An 18,672-nucleotide genomic window follows, 5' to 3' on the forward strand; every position below is an offset into this window, starting at 1 on the left:
ATGGACATGTACTGACAAACCTCTTGTTTTGTTGTTCTTAATTATTTTATTTTTTCTGATGTTATTCTTTTTTTTAGCACATAATTATGATCATATATTTAAAGGTGGTGATTTTATGAATCGATAAAATATTTAGTCACTATACGTTCTGTAGTCAAACTAGTGATTATACCCGTGCGATGCACGGGCGCTAAATCATTATTTTCGTTGAAACAAATGCGATTAATTTAAACCAACAATAATTCATTATTTTATTACAATTTATGAGATCCCAACTACTCATTTATTCACATAATTATTTTTTCACAATATCAAAACTAAGAACACAAACAGGAAACATCAACAGGTATAATACGCTAAGAAACATAAAATCAATGTATTCAATTGAAACCATTGAGCCACAAAGCACTCAATTGTTTCGAACAATTACAACTTTAAAAGTATCAGGCGCTTGCAACTTGAAAAATTTCAATTGATCGGTGAAACTGAACCTACTTGCCCTGCAATACATGTATTAAAACTTTGGCCTGTAAACACAAAAGCATACCATCCAATGCCTATCATGCATTTGGGGTAGCTCGTTTCGTCCCAATTCAAAAACCACTCAGTAACATAACCATTTGGCAACGCCATGTTAATGAATGTAGGATGGTGAGACAAATGATCTTCTAGTATTCGAGTTGGGATAGGCTGTTAAGGGAAAAATTAAAATTAACAATACTAAAAGATAAATAATTATGGGATTGAGATATAATAATGAATAACATACCAATCTTTTATCACCTCTACAAAGTTCAGGGGTTAGATCTATTGTCCATATGGGGTCACGCCCAAAAGGCTCTGCATTATTAGGGCCAACATAATTTATTTCCATCTCACCATCACCAAATATTCGTATGTCATAATGATTATCATGAATATGACAGAGATGAATTATAGATGTTCCTTCCAAGTTATGTTTGTGGCAAATTCTCTGAAATACTTCCTCAAACTGAACTCCTGTTCCACATCTTGTAACCAAGCAATGGAAAATGTTCCCAACAGGGTCAAACAAAACAACCATCTCATTTTCAAGCACGTGTGAATGTGAATCTATAAACTGCCTGGGTAAATCCATGGAATTCTAACAAAAGAAAACCATTAACCAATTAAATTTATAATCGGGTTACTAAATAATGAAAAGAATACAACTTATTCATATAAAAAAAACATACACGATTTGCATGAAGTAGCGTGTGGAAAGATCTTGCATGAGTGGGAAGGGAGGCAAAGTGTGTTGGTTGCATGGTGGAAATGGGAGAGGTGATTCAATAGTTTGATTGTGTGGGTGCATGAATCAAATTAAACCAGTCATATATATAGGGAACAATGAGACTAAAATAAAGTACCATTGCTAAGTGATGGTACAATGCAATTATATGTGGATAGAGTATTTGAATGTTTTAAATGTTAACTTTAAGTTGTTGGAATCTAAGTTAGGTGAGGGACAATAGTAGAATAAGAACATAGTGTCTTGTCACCTTTTGGTCACATGGCTATACTTGCAAAAAATATCTACCTTTTATGACAAAATATATAAATTTACTTGCTTGGTAAGGTTTAGTTGAAGCTATAATATTCTCGTGTAGCATTAATAATCAATGGATATCTCTTTTCATAACAAAATATCATATAGTACAATTAGCTATCATGTGTTTTACTACAGACAAAATATTCAGTAAATCCCTAGTCATTCTACCTCAGCTTTTACAACCCATTCAATAATTCAAGTGTGTGTGTGTGTGTGGGGAACTTTGACATGAATTACAATAAGTTGGGTACATCTATAATTCACCACAGAAACAAAATAGACTAATATTCTCAATGACTACTACCATGAACCAAGTTTAAAGGAAATCATTGAAGATGAAACAGACATCCAACACCATCCATACATGACAACTTATCAACTCAAGTTCAGCAAAATTAACAACACAAACATATAATTAAACACTCCATACATAGCAAATTTAACTACTAATGCAGCCAATATAATTACTAATACTAATAGACACATAAAGTCTAGAGATAACACCACCAATTCAAAGATAAACCCATTACAAAATCCAAAGTTCCTTCCCAAATCCAAAGACCAAACTTCAGCAGCTCCCAAATTAGTGGCGGATAATGACAACCTTGTAGGTGTCGGCTTGAGGCATCTTATAGAATACTAACTGGTCACGAGCACGGAGACGTTGGTTCGTAGCAAAATCATACCAACCAACCCCGAACACACATTGCCATGGCCTCTCTGTGGCCCATTTCAGAACCCATCGCTCCACGGACTCATCAGGTAATATGATATTCAGTGATGATGGATGGTGTTTGAGCTTGGTATTCACATATTTTGCAGGGATGCTCTATAAAAAATAAATAGGGATATCAATAATGGCACAAATCTATCCATATAAAGTATGTGAAATAGACTGAGATACAAATACACTACCAACACTTGACCGTCAGTGACCATCGGTTTGGTGAGCACATTCAACCACGCAAAATACCCATCATCATGATCTGCAAAATCCTCATCATCATCATCAACAGGATCCTCTAGCACTTGATAATTAACCTCCGTGACCTCGTCATAAAATATCCTAATATTGAAATGGCCAGTCCCAGTATACGTATAATGGACACGAACAATATCAGCAATGTTGTGTGCTTGGCAGATATCTTCGAAACCTTCCGCAAAAAGCAATTTACTGGCTTCTGATCTGACCTTAATTGCAAACGTGTTGTCCATTGGATCCGAGAGAAGGACATTCTGCAACTGTCCAACATCAGGGAATTTTCTCACGAACCACTTAGGAACAACGACAGATTCCTACAGAAAAAACATGGAATGATCAGTAACTATATATGTATCATAAAATTGCTTAATATACAACATCAAAGATGAATTGCAACATTATTTGTAAACTAAGAGACAATACATGATAAAGATAAAGCTAAGTACAATATAAACTTGTCACTAAAAATGTGAAAAAAGTGATGGGAAAGCTGAACATAAACATGAACATAGCAGATTCTCAATATTTCAGCTTTGAGCTTTCTTTCAAAAGCAAATCTAACATAAACCCTGAATTATAAGTCAAATATACAATTTTATTTACACATAAACACTGATCAATTTTTTGATCCATGATAATGTCAGAACCAGCAACATTCTATTAGGTAATGTCATAAACACAGATAACATGAACTGAAAGTGAAACTATTGCCAATTGTAAATTAACTACTTTCACAACTCCCAGTCTTAAAATCCTTCTTTGGCCAAATAAATATCCTCAGCTAATTAAGTGCATTTTACGAACCAGTTAAAACTCATTGAGGAGTACATAATGTCTAAAGATGGGGGAGGGGTTGCATATCAATAAACAGTTAAACTTAAACATAGGGATAATGCATCTTTTTCAATCATAGGTAAAAAAATCACAAGAACATTTGAAAAGAAGAACGATCCACTATCAAACTAAGAACTACATAATTTTGCTATATTTGGGGTGAAACTAAACTTTCAACATTTCAATATGATTCAGTGAAATATAACCACCCCTAAATTTAATACAACTTTAAAGCTGTATACAGCCGCAACTTCTAGTAAGAACAAACACAGTTCCAATTTTTTAGTTAGTAGATAAGAAGAAAATATGTGATCTCTTCCAACAAACTACAACAAAGTGATGAGAATTGCAGGTTCTACTTTGAATAAATGAGATGCAGTATAATACAAAATAGGCTTAATTGTACATTTAGTCCCTAATCTATCATGATTGTGTGATTTAACTCCCTCATGTTTAAAATCAGCGATTTTGGTCCCTCATGTCTCAATTTGTGAAAATTGGATCCCTCCGTTAAGTTCACATCCAATTTTTAACAGAAGTGAGTGATGTGTCACTCATTAAATGACATGGATGCGTAATTGTGCCATGTATGCCCCACATAATTATTTATTTTTCTTTTACTTCAAATATTATTTATTATTTATGATTCCCTTCCACCACCGTCACACCACCAGCCACCCTCACTGTCGGCAACCAAATCCAAGTCCCCTTTCACTCCCCATTTCATCTCGATTCCGACCCCAATGCCTCATGCCTCGTCCCCTTTTCTCCCTATTCTGTGACATGTCTCGTCATAAAGGCTACCTCATGATTCTCACCCACAAAACCAAGCTTAAACACCATAAAGCCAAGCCTGAAAGATAAATTTTCTAACATAAGAAAATCACTTTTCTAAAACAAATCTCATTACTTTGCCAGCTTCAATCAGCTAGCTATCAAATTAAGCAAGGAAAACCTCTTCCCAATCATGAAGTTGAACACTTGCATTGCAGAGTTGTATTGCTTATTTTCCACCTAGCCACATTGTTTCAAAAACACCCTAACCTCCCTAAACCCCTTACACTGACCATACCCACAATTCAACAAAATCCAAGAGACTAAATCCCGTTCAGGATTTTCATCAAACATTATCCGCGCAAGACACATATAACTGCAGCGCACATCAATTTCCTCATTTTGACTTCCAATCAGACCAAACATTGTTTCTCGTTCCACAAAAGAATAGTAACCGCATGCGGTTTTTCTTGGAGGGGCATTGAGGATGTGAAGTGGGTAGAGGCAGATGCACTTGCGGTAGTGGGGGAGGAAAGGGGTGATGGAAACCATGGATTTGGGGTTGGAGGGGTGTTGGCCATGAGGGAAAAGGAAGAGGGTGAGCAAAGAAACCATGCCAGCGGTGGAGAAAGGGTGGGACTCCAGCCTGTCCTGTGGTGTTTGCCATTAGAGGCATGGAGGAATCTGAGAGAGATGAAGGTTGATGGGGCTATGAGGTAGAGAGTGAGGAGAACGTAGTGGAAGAGAGACTTATCTGTGGTTGTTAGAGATCGGTGTGTGCGATGGTGGTTGTTACAAATCGTTAGAGATTTGGTTGTTGGAGGTGAAGGTGGTTGATGGTGCGGCGGCGGTGTGGGGTGGGAGAAAAGCTTGGCTATGGATGTGGGAGGGAGACAGAGATTGAGAACGATGAAGATATAAGGGATTGTCAATTATTTTTAAAGTAAAAGTAAAATAAATAATTATGTGGCACATACATGGCACAATTTGGCATCCACGTCATTTAATGAATGACACATCACTCACTTCTGTTAAAAATTGGATGTCAACTTAACGGAGGAATCCAATTTTCACAAATTGAGACATGAGGGACTAAAATCGCTCGTTTTAAACATGAGGGAGTTAAATCACACAATCATGATAGATTAGGGACTAAATATGGAATTAAGCCTACAAAATAAATAGCTGAGGACTCACATTGTCAGTGTAATGTATCAGCAGGAAGGAATTATCTCCAGTAGGTAGACTTGAAAGTGCAGTGGGTTCCATTCTTAGAATATCAAACAGCTTTCTTTGTTGCACCTTCTCTCCCTTTGATATGTGTCACCTATATATGATAAATAGAATGACAATATACATGTTAGTGATAAAAGGGGTATAAGAACAGGTCTAAATATGCATCAAAAGTGAAAAAATTAGATGATGAGAAATCATGAATTGAATAGTAAACTAATGGAATTTGATTAATAATGAAGAGAACCAATATATTAATGAATAGTTCAAAACAATGATCAAAAGCAAATAGTTAGAGTGCAGTTTGCTGGTAAGATCAAGATTTGGTCATGTGGTACAACTCTATGTTTTGATGATAACAAGTATTTATTTGTGGATGAACAACTATGATACTCTAATGTTTGTCTTGAGTGTTTTGACAAACAGGTTCTGATTCTGACACCAGAAGATATATTCGTCAGAAGTTCTGAAGATCAGAAGATCAGAAGATCAGAAGATCAGAGGATCAGAAGATCAGAGGATCTGAAGATCAGAGGATCTGAGGATCAGAGGATCTGAAGATCAGAGGATCTGAAGATCAGAGGATCTGAGGATCAGAGGATCAGAAGATCAGAGGATCAGAAGATCTGAGGATCAGAAGATCTGAAGACCAGAAGCTCTGAGGGACCAGAGGCTCTGAAGGTTCAGAAGCTCTGAAGGTCCAGAAGCAGAAGTTACGAAGGTCAGAGGATCCAAGCATCCCTCTGACTCTGATCACCAAGCTTCACAAGTTCCAACACGAAGCATAACTCTGATCAGAAGTCAATGGTTAAAGGCAAATGTCTCTATCGAGAAGTACAAGAGCAGTGTACTATTCTGAAAAGCCTACCTATCAAGGTTCAGCCACAGCAGGTTCTGGAAGTTCCAGAAATGCCCTCCAACGGTCATATTCTCTCGACAGAAATATCCTTTGCACCTTGGACTATAAAAGGCTGAAGAAAAGAAGAAAGACCAAGAGTGAGAGAAAACAAAGAGCTGCAATACAAGAAAAGATTCAAGCATCTACTTTCATCATCTATTCTTATTTAGTTTACACTCAGCTTATTTAGAAGCAAACCTTTGTAAACACCAACCTCAAACAGTTGTTTGATTTTCCTTAAGGGACCGGGTAGGTCAGTATCCTTAAGAAGACTAAGAGAGTGAATCTTAGTGGTGATTCCTTTAGGAGATCAAGGTTGATCGGATCCTAGAGAAGACTAAGAGAGTGAATCTTAGTGTGAGCTAAGTCAGTGTATTGTTAGTCACTTGTAGGTTTCAAGTGCAGTTGTAACAATTATCTGATTAGTGGATTGCCTTCATTCTAAGAAGGAAGAAATCACCTTAACGGGTGGACTGGATTAGCTTGAGGGATTTATCAAGTGAACCAGGATAAAATACTTGTGTGCTTTTCTCTTCTCTCTATCTTTATCCGCTGCACCATCTATCTTAGAGAAACCGAAAAGATTTACTTTAAATCTTAAGGGGAAAGTTTTTATATTGAAAACGCTATTCAACCCCCCCTTCTAGTCGTTTTTCACACCTTCAATTGGTATCAGAGCGCAAGTTCTGATTACCACACTTAACAGTGTTCAATAGATCCGGGCCAGTGTGAAAAACTCATGGATTCCACCACTACTACAAGCAAATATCAATACAGTGCAAGACCACCTATCCTTGATGGTCAGAGATTTGATTTTTGGAAAGATAGAATCAAAAGCTTCTTTCTTGGCTTTGATCCTGATCTTTGGGATTTTGTTGTTTATGGCTACACCCCTCCTGTTGATGAACATGGTGTAAAAATCCCAAGGGAGAAGATGAGTGAAGATCAAAAGAAGGAGTTCAGAGATCATCACCGATCAAGAGCTATTCTACAAAGTGCCATTTCATATGAAGAATATGAGAAAATTACTGATCGTGATTCCGCCAAGGGCATATTTGATTCCTTAAAGATGACACATGAAGGAAACAAAAAGGTGAAAGAGACAAAGGCGTTGTCTCTGATCAAGCAGTATGAATCCTTCCAAATGGAACCTGACGAATCCATTGAGGATATGTTTTCCAGATTTCAGTTGCTCGTAGTTGGAATAAGACCTCTCAACAAAAGCTACACTACAAAAGATCATGTCATAAGGGTCATCAGAAGTCTTCCTGAAAGCTGGATGCCTTTAGTGACTTCAATAGAGCTTACAAGAGATGTTGAGCATATGAGTTTAGAAGAACTCATCAGCATACTGAAATGCCATGAGCTGAAGCGCTCTGAGAAGGCTAAATCTGAGAAGTCAAAAGCTCTCCAAGCTGAAGCAGAAGAATCTGAAGAAGCATCAGAAGATTCTGATGAAGATGAGCTGACTCTGATATCCAGAAAATTCAACTGCATCTGGAAGCACAGGCAGAGCAAATACAAAGGCTCATCAAAGGACAAAAAGTTAAAGAAGCATTTCAAACCAAAGAAAAGTCTGAAGGTGACTTTTGATGAATCAGAGTCAGAGGATGTTGACTCTGATGGTGAAGTTCAAGGACTCACGGCTATTGTCAAAGACAAAGGAGCAAAGTCAAAGGATGCTGTTGACTCTGACTCAGAATCAGAAGGAGATCCAGACTCTGACGATGAAAATGAGGTATTTGATTCTTTCTCAACTTCTGAACTTAAAGATGCTTTGTCTGAAATTATGGATAAATATAACTCTCTCTTGACTAAGCATAAAAGGTTGAAAAAGAATTTCTCTGCTGCCTCTGAAACTTCTTCTGAACATGAGAAAATCATATCTGATTTGAAAAATGATAACCATGCTTTAGTTAATTCTAACTCTGTGCTTAAGAATCAAATTGCTAAGTTAGAAGAAGTTATTGCCTGCGATGCCTCTGATAGTAAGCATGAATCTAAGTATGAAAAATCTTTTCAAAGATTCCTGGCTAAAAGCGTAGATAGAAGCTTGATGGCTTCATTGATCTATGGCGTGAGCAGAAATGGAATGCGTGGCATTGGGTATTCTAAACCAATTAGAAATGAGCCCTCTGTGCCTAAAGCTAAATCTTTGTATGAATGCTTTGTTCCCTCTGGTACCATATTGCCTGACCCTGTACCTGCTGAAGCTGCTAAACCTCCTCTTATAAAGGGATCTATCTCCATGTCTAAATATCATGCAAAAATTCCTGTATATTATCCTGTTGAAAGACCCAAAGTTGTCAGAACTTCTGGGCTAACTAACAAGAAAGGACCCAGAAAGTGGGTACCTAGGGATAAGATTATATATGTTGCAGATATCTTCAATAGGTCCATCGAAACTCCAACCATGGAACTTGGACAGTGGATGCAAGCAACACATAACGGGAGAAAGACATATGTCCCAAGATCCAAAACTTGAACCTGAAGGTGAAGTTAATCTTGGAGGCATCGGTAGAGTAAGATTTGGTCAAGTCAAAGCTAGCTGAAAAAGCTTGTAGAGATGAGCATGATCGTTTCAGATAGAAACAAAGACTCAGAACTTGTCAAACCAGAAGCAACGACATCAGAAGATGCTACTACAACTTCTGACTTGCGTCATCAGAAGAAGAGTAGGTTCATAGCTTCTCATTCTGAAGCATCTGAAGATGGAATTTTTTTTCCAGAATGGAGATGTCACCAGAACCTCTGGACTTTGACACTTCTGCTCTCATAAGAAGATATACTAATCAGCAGCCAAGTATCCCTTGGTATTACTTCTGAGGGGGAGTATTTCGTCTTTTGCTCTTACTTTTTTTTTTTTTCCACCTTCATTCTTTTTGCTTATGACAAAAAGGGGGAGAACTTATAGTATCTTGACAACTCCTATATTATTTAGCTCAGAATCTAGATATTACTAACGTTGATATTAAGTACTAGATTCAGGGGGAGCTTAGCTCAGAATCAAGCACGAGTCTTGGATTCAGAAGGAGCAAGATAAACTATACACATCAGGATAAGTTTTAACTCTGATACCTTATACTCTGAGTGTATTCAGTTTATTTGTTTAGAGTTGTTCATCAAAATACATGGTTTTGTCATCATCAAAAAGGGGGAGATTGTAAGATCAAGATTTGGTCATGTGGTACAACTCTATGTTTTGATGATAACAAGTATTTATTTGTGGATGAACAACTATGATACTCTAATGTTTGTCTTGAGTGTTTTGACAAACAGGTTCTGATTCTGACACCAGAAGATATATTCGTCAGAAGTTCTGAAGATCAGAAGATCAGAAGATCAGAAGATCAGAGGATCAGAAGATCAGAGGATCTGAAGATCAGAGGATCTGAGGATCAGAGGATCTGAAGATCAGAGGATCTGAAGATCAGAGGATCTGAGGATCAGAGGATCAGAAGATCAGAGGATCAGAAGATCTGAGGATCAGAAGATCTGAAGACCAGAAGCTCTGAGGGACCAGAGGCTCTGAAGGTTCAGAAGCTCTGAAGGTCCAGAAGCAGAAGTTACGAAGGTCAGAGGATCCAAGCATCCCTCTGACTCTGATCACCAAGCTTCACAAGTTCCAACACGAAGCATAACTCTGATCAGAAGTCAATGGTTAAAGGCAAATGTCTCTATCGAGAAGTACAAGAGCAGTGTACTATTCTGAAAAGCCTACCTATCAAGGTTCAGCCACAGCAGGTTCTGGAAGTTCCAGAAATGCCCTCCAACGGTCATATTCTCTCGACAGAAATATCCTTTGCACCTTGGACTATAAAAGGCTGAAGAAAAGAAGAAAGACCAAGAGTGAGAGAAAACAAAGAGCTGCAATACAAGAAAAGATTCAAGCATCTACTTTCATCATCTATTCTTATTTAGTTTACACTCAGCTTATTTAGAAGCAAACCTTTGTAAACACCAACCTCAAACAGTTGTTTGATTTTCCTTAAGGGACCGGGTAGGTCAGTATCCTTAAGAAGACTAAGAGAGTGAATCTTAGTGGTGATTCCTTTAGGAGATCAAGGTTGATCGGATCCTAGAGAAGACTAAGAGAGTGAATCTTAGTGTGAGCTAAGTCAGTGTATTGTTAGTCACTTGTAGGTTTCAAGTGCAGTTGTAACAATTATCTGATTAGTGGATTGCCTTCATTCTAAGAAGGAAGAAATCACCTTAACGGGTGGACTGGATTAGCTTGAGGGATTTATCAAGTGAACCAGGATAAAATACTTGTGTGCTTTTCTCTTCTCTCTATCTTTATCCGCTGCACCATCTATCTTAGAGAAACCGAAAAGATTTACTTTAAATCTTAAGGGGAAAGTTTTTATATTGAAAACGCTATTCAACCCCCCCTTCTAGTCGTTTTTCACACCTTCACATTTTACGAACCAGTTAAAACTCATTGAGGAGTACATAATGTCTAAAGATGGGGGAGGGGTTGCATATCAATAAACAGTTAAACTTAAACATAGGGATAATGCATCTTTTTCAATCATAGGTAAAAAAATCACAAGAACATTTGAAAAGAAGAACGATCCACTATCAAACTAAGAACTACATAATTTTGCTATATTTGGGGTGAAACTAAACTTTCAACATTTCAATATGATTCAGTGAAATATAACCACCCCTAAATTTAATACAACTTTAAAGCTGTATACAGCCGCAACTTCTAGTAAGAACAAACACAGTTCCAATTTTTTAGTTAGTAGATAAGAAGAAAATATGTGATCTCTTCCAACAAACTACAACAAAGTGATGAGAATTGCAGGTTCTACTTTGAATAAATGAGATGCAGTATAATACAAAATAAATAGCTGAGGACTCACATTGTCAGTGTAATGTATCAGCAGGAAGGAATTATCTCCAGTAGGTAGACTTGAAAGTGCAGTGGGTTCCATTCTTAGAATATCAAACAGCTTTCTTTGTTGCACCTTCTCTCCCTTTGATATGTGTCACCTATATATGATAAATAGAATGACAATATACATGTTAGTGATAAAAGGGGTATAAGAACAGGTCTAAATATGCATCAAAAGTGAAAAAATTAGATGATGAGAAATCATGAATTGAATAGTAAACTAATGGAATTTGATTAATAATGAAGAGAACCAATATATTAATGAATAGTTCAAAACAATGATCAAAAGCAAATAGTTAGAGTGCAGTTTGCTGGTGTGTATAACCCTTTTATATGAGTTCGCAAGCTTGCCAAAATATACTGTTATACTGAGTTTGTTTATTGCACAACCTTTACTCAATTTTTAAGTTCTTAGCAAACTTTTCATGCTTGCTTTTCGTTCAGATTTGAGCTCCAGAATATGCCAATTCTGTCTTATCTGTCATGTAAGTTTCAATTATCTTAGAGAATTGATGGTTTGCAAAATCAGCACAGACAAAAGAGCAAAAGAATACCCCAATACCAGAGTGAAACATGAAAGTAAAATTACTTGGAATGGGAGCGATTGAAAATACCAAAAATAACAGACACTTTCAGCAATTGTGTTAGACAGCTACAAGAAAATAAAAGAAAATGCATGAGGTAAGTCATAAGTGAGCTGCTTGGGTCAGTCAAGGACGAAACAATAACCTTAATCTTTTATTTTTGAGAACAAAGGATAGCTATTATTAATAGAAGAATCTATGAGATAAAACCAACAGACAAAACCAGTAAAGTATAGTACATGAGATACGGGTTCTAGCACACTTATAAGGATTCTCTAAAAATAGATTCTCATCATACTTAGAAGTTACACTTGAAAATTCACAAACCCCTTGCGCACTGAACATGAGGCATCAACATATGGCAACTTAAGAGAAATTACGCACAACCCACTTGAGAATTCACAACACCCTTGAGCACACTGAACATGAAGCAGCAAAAAATCGCAATTTGACAGAAATTACACACCCCCCACTTGACAATTCACAATACCCTTGAGCACACTGAACATGAAGCACCCAAATATCACAACATGAGAGAAATTACACACACCCCACTTGAGAATTCACAATACCCATGGCCACACTGAACATGAAGCATTTTAAAAACAATAAATTAGCCAAAAACGCTAAAACTAATGTAATTAGGGTTCAAGAAACTAACTTACAATTTGATTTCTGGAAATTTAGGGTAGTTGTCTTACAATCTACTGATTTCATACAGAATAGCTTTACTGCTTCTCAACCTCGAGATGGAATCTCTAGTGCATCTTCTTAGCGTGAGTGGTGGTCTGAATCGGAACAGGGAAAGGGCTTGCTCGCGACCTGGGCAGAATGGAGCAACGGCGTGGTCGCGAACGGCGTGAGAGATGTGAAGATGAGAAGCTGATTGTGTTTTAGAAGGGAAACATCGTAATTAGGTTTGATTCATAGACCTAATCTGGTTTTTTTGGTCAAATAAAAATGTTTAATTGATAAGAGGATGGGCCTAGCCCAATAAGTTAAAATCTCAAACCAAATTTCAATCAATCAAAAAAAGCTTTTGTAAAAATGTGGGGTGTGACTAAGACTAAGGGTTTGACAAAAAAAATACAAAGATGAAGGAAATAACTATCTCTTTTCTTAAACAAATAAACAATTGAACACTAACATTTTTTTTACACGTAAAAACTGAATAGGGGGACCGAGATGTCTAAAAGGAAGACAATATTTTTTGGCTATGATGTTTCACTAAAAAGATTTTAAATCCAAGATGCAATAGTTTAGTAAACAAAAGCAACAAATTATAATGTAACGTCTAATAACAAACTTACAAACATAATGATAAGTAGTTCTATTATACATATATTTTCTGAAATATCTCTTTGTACACAATATTTTTTGTTAGATTCCGTGCAGCATGGTCTTCACTACATATCAAAATCTTCAACCCATCCATTGATGTCACTCTAGATATAGCAACATACAACTGCCCATGTGAGAAAACATGTTTAGGTAGGTAAATACCAACATGTGAAAGCGTTTGACCTTGGCTCTTGTTTATTGTCATAGCAAATGATACGATGAATGGAAATTGCCTCCGCTGAAACTTCACTGGCATTGATTCATCGGATGGCATTAGACTCATTATGGGAATATAAACTTTATGACCAATATGTGTACCTGTGATTACAATAGCACCAACAATGTTGTCACCGAGATCTTTTATTATCAATCTTGTTCCATTGCACAGACCGGATGATATGTCTAAGTTTCGGATGAGCATAACAGGAGCTTCTTTTTTAAGAACTAATCTGTGATCAGGCATTCCAGAGCATCGAATACCATTCAAAAACTCAGTAGTCAACCAATCAGCCTCTATTCCAATAGAATCATCAACCTTCCATATTGTGTCACAACTTAGATAGATCCTTTCAGCTCCAGGATAATGAAAAAGCATGTGTTTATTGACAGAGTCTACAGCATCTAACGTAGGAGCTAGTATTGCCTTGTCCTTATAATATTCAGCTGACGATGGATTCTCACTTAGATTAGGATAGATAGACTGGACAACATCAGCAATAGGATCGGTAGATTGATGGATCAAGAATTTTTCCGGTATTGTTATGTTCGCCTCACCATCTACATGATCTCCTAAATTTCCATCACCAATATCAAGTACCCATTTAGCAAATTGTCTAAGCTCTTCAATTTTAGGATCTGTTGAATTGCTGAGCAATCTCATATTCTGATTAAGTGTCAAAACCTTGCAAGATCCCCACAAACGGGATGAATTAATCGTTGCCATAACTACATCAGCTCTGCTCGCTTTAGGAATCACTGGAAGAATTTGCCTAAAATCTCCTCCAAGAACAACAACTTTACCACCAAATGGTTTGTCACCATTACCATTTACATCAGACTTCATTAGATCCCTCATGGTCCTATCTAGTGCTTCAAATGCATATTTACTAACCATCGGAGCTTCATCCCATATAATAAGGCTAGCAGATTGCAACAACTCCGCCTTAGCAGTACCAAGCATTACGCCGCAACATGAGTCCTCGTCCAAGTTCAGTGGGATTGAAAAAAGAGAATGAGTTGTACGACCACCAGGTAATAGGAGTGCTGCAATGCCACTGGATGCAACGTTTAGTACAATCTTCTTCTCAGCACGAAGTTTATAAGTTATGGTTTTCCAAAGAAATGTTTTGCCTGTTCCACCATAACCGTATATAAAGAAGAATCCTCCATTGCTACCATCAACAGATGATATAACCTCTTCATATGCTTTCAATTGTCCTTCATTCAACTTCTGAATACATTCTGAATGTAGTCGTCTCATCTCAACTGTGTCGTAGTTAAGTTCATTGTACATCAATATATTGCCATATTGAAATAGCAATTCTGAATCTACATGCGGCATGCCATTGAAATCTTTCAGCGATCGACCATTAATCAAGAGAAGTTTCTCAATCTCAACTAAACATAACTTTTTAAGTTCTTCCTCACTTATTGTTAAATCTGTGAAATACATAACATTAATAGGTTAACATAGTGCATAAACAATATCAAATACGTACAGATAAAAATATAATTTAAAGAATAACCTGGGGTGTTCAAAAAATTTCTTCTTTCGTATATAATGCCATCCGCAAGAAGCTTCCATGATTTCTCAAACACATTTAGAGGATCCGTCATTGTGTTGGACAAAAAGAGCCTTACAAATAAACCTCTCAAGTATGGGCCAGATCCGAGTTGAGCTGTCTCAAGTATGCCATCAACGCATTCGCGATCATCTGTTAAGAGACCTAACGCAGCACACGCTCCTTTGAATGTGTCAAATATTATGTTATTGACAGATCTTATATCTTCAAAGCTGGTACAACCTCTTTGAACATTTAATAATAGTCTCATGTAGTATAATTCTCCAGTACCGGGGGGGACGAAGTTCATTCTTCCAATTGAGTACCCTCTCTTTCTAGGTCTCCATTCCCGCTTAGCACGATCATATATAAATTCTGAAGGGTACTCAATATACTTTAATCCTCTTCCATTCTCATATTTCACGTTTGATTCCATCCACGCTAAAAACATTGTTTTCTTCTTGACATTTCTTTTAAACAAATCCTCGATAGCTTCATGATCTTTGAAAATAACTGTTTGTTTCCGTGGTAGGTGGAATCTGAGTTTCTTCACAGGTGGCCATTTGTGGTGGATGTCATACTTAAATAATCTCCAAATTGATTCACACGGTGAGAGATATCTACAATCATAGTATTGTTGAATTTCGTCAACTTGTTCTAGTCCATTAGCAGCTGGTACTCCAGATGACATTGACACAGTAACTCTATCGACTCCTTTGTTTATGTACTTGAAGAGGTACTTTATGCAATTGGATTTGTTGCAATATTCAATATTGATGTGCGCGCGGTATTTCATAAGTAACTTCGCATTGTAAGGTACGACAAACCTATTGTCCAATTCAACACCTCTCCTATTAGTTGTGACCCCGGTTCTTCTCCTTTTATATATAGGGAAACCATCATTATCAAAGGAGGTAACATCAACAAATTTTTTTGGGAAAAATTTGGAACACTTGCCATTTTTCATGCAAGGGGAGCTCTTATTGCTCAACCCACATGGTCCATGAACCATCATGCTTGACACAAGTTCAAACAGTTTCGGATATTTTACTGGATCTGGAAGTTCATCACATATTACTGAATCAATCTTTTCAATTGTATTCAATTTGTCTAACGGATGCAGCCACAACAAAATATGTGCATGCGGTAGGCCTCTCTTTTGGAATTCAATAGTGTACATACCTAAGATAAATAAAAATAATATTAGTTAGCAAATGTAAAATGAGTAACTGCCTATGAGCGGTAACTACATATGCATATATGTGTCATCAAGATAATTACCTGCTATAGCTTTGCCAAAGAAATCTCCTTTCTTAAAATCTGTCATTAGGGAATTTAGCTTCATGTGAAATATCCTACATGCAACGTCTGGACGATCATAAGCTTGTAAACCATACTTGCTAGTATGTCGCTGAATCTCTGGCCATTTTGGATTGCAAGTGATAGTTAAAAAAAGGTCAGGATATCCAAATGTCCTACATATTGCCATTGCTCCTTGGCAATTGTCAAACATGTAACGTCTACCACCAGTAAATGATGATGGCAATACAATCCTTGCTCCAAGGGTAGCTGCATCAGTGTCACCACGATCAACTGCTTCTTCAACGCCTGATAAAAAATCTTTACGAATCTTGTTTTGGTTTCTTCGTAAATAAAACAATCTAGAAGACTCAACCATAGAATAGCAATCAACAATAAATTGTTGAAATAGTCTCCTAGACCGAAGAATGCTCTTGCACTCGTGATCCCTCTCTTGCAATCTAAACGCAACCCATTCACGTAATGAAACCTTCTTCCGTTTCCATTGTTTGGATTTGGTGCTGTTCTTATTAAGTTTGAACTTTCTCGAATATCCACCTCTGCCATTTGTGAATATCAACGGATACTGCAAGGGGAGAAATGACACATGTGTCTCGTATATTCTTTGCATACTACCACTATTGGTGCGTAATATAATATCACGCCCACAATCAGAGCTATCAAAATCACCGACAATAAGGGCTGCAATCTTGTCATTTGTTGGCAAATCATACATTCGATTCTCATTTGAATGATCTCTAAACAATCTCAATGCAATATTAGGTGTTGATCCTGCTTCTATATGGTCACGAACTCTTCTAAAGTTCTTAGCGAGCACATTCTCCTGATCAATCATCACCATCAACTCCGCAACTAAAGTCGGGTCAGTAGGTGATCTTCGTGTGAGTTCACTAATTACATATACACATATATATAAATATATTTATATAAAAAATAATGAGATATGACAAAAAAACACTACATGGTTAAAGAGTATCTAATAAAGATTAAGAATATACCTAAAGTGATTCATCCTATTGGCAACCTCGTTCTTTGTATCATATATATATATAATTGAGCAAACTTTGGTGTGTCTCCTTCGTTAGGAATGAGGCTTCCTATTCGATGATAATTTTGCCCACTGATTATAAATTGAGGAGGACCACTTCCATCATTAATTTGTCCTTCAACCTTGCCACCAATTGATGTGAAAGAAAACATGCTGTTATATGTACGTATGTGCTCAAGGAAGTGCCCACTGCGCGGATCAATCCCTTCTAATAAGTCTCGCAGCAACTTGGGAGGATCCTTCATTAAGGGTAGTTTAATTTTTCCTTTAATACAGCATAGCGAACAATTAGACTTCGATGATTTGCTTGCATTTTTTAACCGTTCTCCGGACCAAAACATTGCATCACAGTGTTTGCATTTGTTACTCATATCGCCAAGGTCAATATATTCTGTTGCAAAGGACATTAGAGATAATGAACTTGTTGATTGCTAAAAAACACACAAACATGATGCAAGGACAAAAGCATTACCTAGAAATTCAGACTCAGCAAAAATTATGTTTGTTTCATGGTAGTCTTCACAATTAACTCCTTCATTGCAATGGTTTGTTGCGGGATTAGCTCTCAGCCCTACCAAGTATATACACACAAAGGATATTTAAGCTGGCAATAATGCAAACTAATTTTGAAATATCTACTTCAAAGATTAAAAATGATTTGTCATTCCTAAGTTCATATTCTCATGAGTTATTGATCAAGCCAACTGATTTTCAAAAATGTATGGATGAGTTAGACAATGGCATCTGTTACAGAACCATTCATCAAGCAAATTTCAATGTTCTCATGAGTTATGTACATTGCTAAGTCTTTGGTATCTCTGTGGATTTATCACATTGGTTAAATATTTGGACACTAAATAATAGTTTTCAACTTTGATGCGTTTCTATTTGCATGAGGTATCTCTCCACTCCATGTGAAGATTCATCAAAATTTATTGTTGTAAATAACTACAGTTATCTAGATGAGCCACCAGCTGAATGAGATTATGGCAAAGGAAACATATTCATGAATTTCTAGCTTGGTATTACCATATCTTGACCTGGGTAACAAAAGGGGTGGTATATGTGAAGCTGGCCTTGAGCATGAGTGCTGTTAAATAGCTCTTTTGTAGTGGATTCTGGGGGTTATCTAACACCAATGATACATACATATAAGTGATGATTTAGCCTTGCACTATTGAGAGAAAAGGAAAAGAATCTAGAGCAAGGGAATAGGCAGAAGAACTTCTAAGATCAAATGTCCTACATCAAAGTGAAGAGTAAACCTCCCAATAGTAAACATGATATCCAGGCTTACTTTTGTGTAGGTATGAATGAGCTTTATTTCACATATGTATTTAAAGGTTGTAGAGAATGATCAGAGGTGATTTTGAATACAAAAGGAGAAAAGTGATGTCACATTGATGA

At 36.8% G+C, this 18,672-nt stretch overlaps 3 protein-coding genes across 3 annotated transcripts; all 3 read right to left on the bottom strand.

Moving 5' to 3' along the window:
- Positions 1 to 409: 409 nt before the first annotated feature.
- LOC130747460 (uncharacterized) lies at positions 410 to 1,382 on the bottom strand. Its single transcript, XM_057600406.1, has 4 exons — positions 1,215 to 1,382; positions 770 to 1,123; positions 548 to 690; positions 410 to 500 (listed from the first exon to the last, which is right to left on the bottom strand). The coding sequence occupies exons 1-4, from the start codon at positions 1,284 to 1,286 to the stop codon at positions 410 to 412; spliced, it is 660 nt and encodes a 219-aa protein (XP_057456389.1). The 5' UTR covers positions 1,287 to 1,382.
- A 549-nt stretch (positions 1,383 to 1,931) lies between these two features.
- On the bottom strand, positions 1,932 to 3,580 carry LOC130716749 (uncharacterized). Its single transcript, XM_057566761.1, has 2 exons — positions 2,486 to 3,580; positions 1,932 to 2,399 (listed from the first exon to the last, which is right to left on the bottom strand). Exons 1-2 carry the CDS (start codon positions 2,783 to 2,785, stop codon positions 2,154 to 2,156), a joined length of 546 nt encoding a protein of 181 aa, XP_057422744.1. The 5' UTR covers positions 2,786 to 3,580; the 3' UTR covers positions 1,932 to 2,153.
- A 9,528-nt stretch (positions 3,581 to 13,108) lies between these two features.
- Positions 13,109 to 17,058, bottom strand: LOC130747469 (uncharacterized). The gene is made up of 3 exons (XM_057600419.1): positions 16,179 to 17,058; positions 14,862 to 16,079; positions 13,109 to 14,775 (listed from the first exon to the last, which is right to left on the bottom strand). The coding sequence occupies exons 1-3, from the start codon at positions 17,056 to 17,058 to the stop codon at positions 13,109 to 13,111; spliced, it is 3,765 nt and encodes a 1,254-aa protein (XP_057456402.1).
- Between the last annotated feature and the right edge of the window lie 1,614 nt (positions 17,059 to 18,672).

This window comes from Lotus japonicus, chromosome 1, assembly GCF_012489685.1.
Source record: "Lotus japonicus ecotype B-129 chromosome 1, LjGifu_v1.2".
NCBI classification, from domain to species: domain Eukaryota; kingdom Viridiplantae; phylum Streptophyta; class Magnoliopsida; order Fabales; family Fabaceae; genus Lotus; species Lotus japonicus.

What these genes read in the sequence shown, in the direction of transcription:
- LOC130747460 (XM_057600406.1), bottom strand. Translation starts at nt 1,286, where the DNA reads ATGCAACCAACACACTTTGCCTCCCTTCCCACTCATGCAAGATCTTTC. An exon ending in GTAGAGGTGATAAAAGATTG is followed by an intron (nt 691 to 769) that starts GTATGTTATTCA and finishes TTCCCTTAACAG; the next exon opens with CCTATCCCAACTCGAATACT. An exon ending in TGCATGATAGGCATTGGATG is followed by an intron (nt 501 to 547) that starts GTATGCTTTTGT and finishes CATGTATTGCAG; the next exon opens with GGCAAGTAGGTTCAGTTTCA.
- LOC130716749 (XM_057566761.1), bottom strand. Translation starts at nt 2,785, where the DNA reads ATGGACAACACGTTTGCAATTAAGGTCAGATCAGAAGCCAGTAAATTG. An exon ending in TCACTGACGGTCAAGTGTTG is followed by an intron (nt 2,400 to 2,485) that starts GTAGTGTATTTG and finishes TATTTTTTATAG; the next exon opens with AGCATCCCTGCAAAATATGT.
- LOC130747469 (XM_057600419.1), bottom strand. Translation starts at nt 17,058, where the DNA reads ATGGTGATGATTGATCAGGAGAATGTGCTCGCTAAGAACTTTAGAAGA. An exon ending in CTTTGGCAAAGCTATAGCAG is followed by an intron (nt 16,080 to 16,178) that starts GTAATTATCTTG and finishes TATTTATCTTAG; the next exon opens with GTATGTACACTATTGAATTC. An exon ending in AAATTTTTTGAACACCCCAG is followed by an intron (nt 14,776 to 14,861) that starts GTTATTCTTTAA and finishes TGTATTTCACAG; the next exon opens with ATTTAACAATAAGTGAGGAA.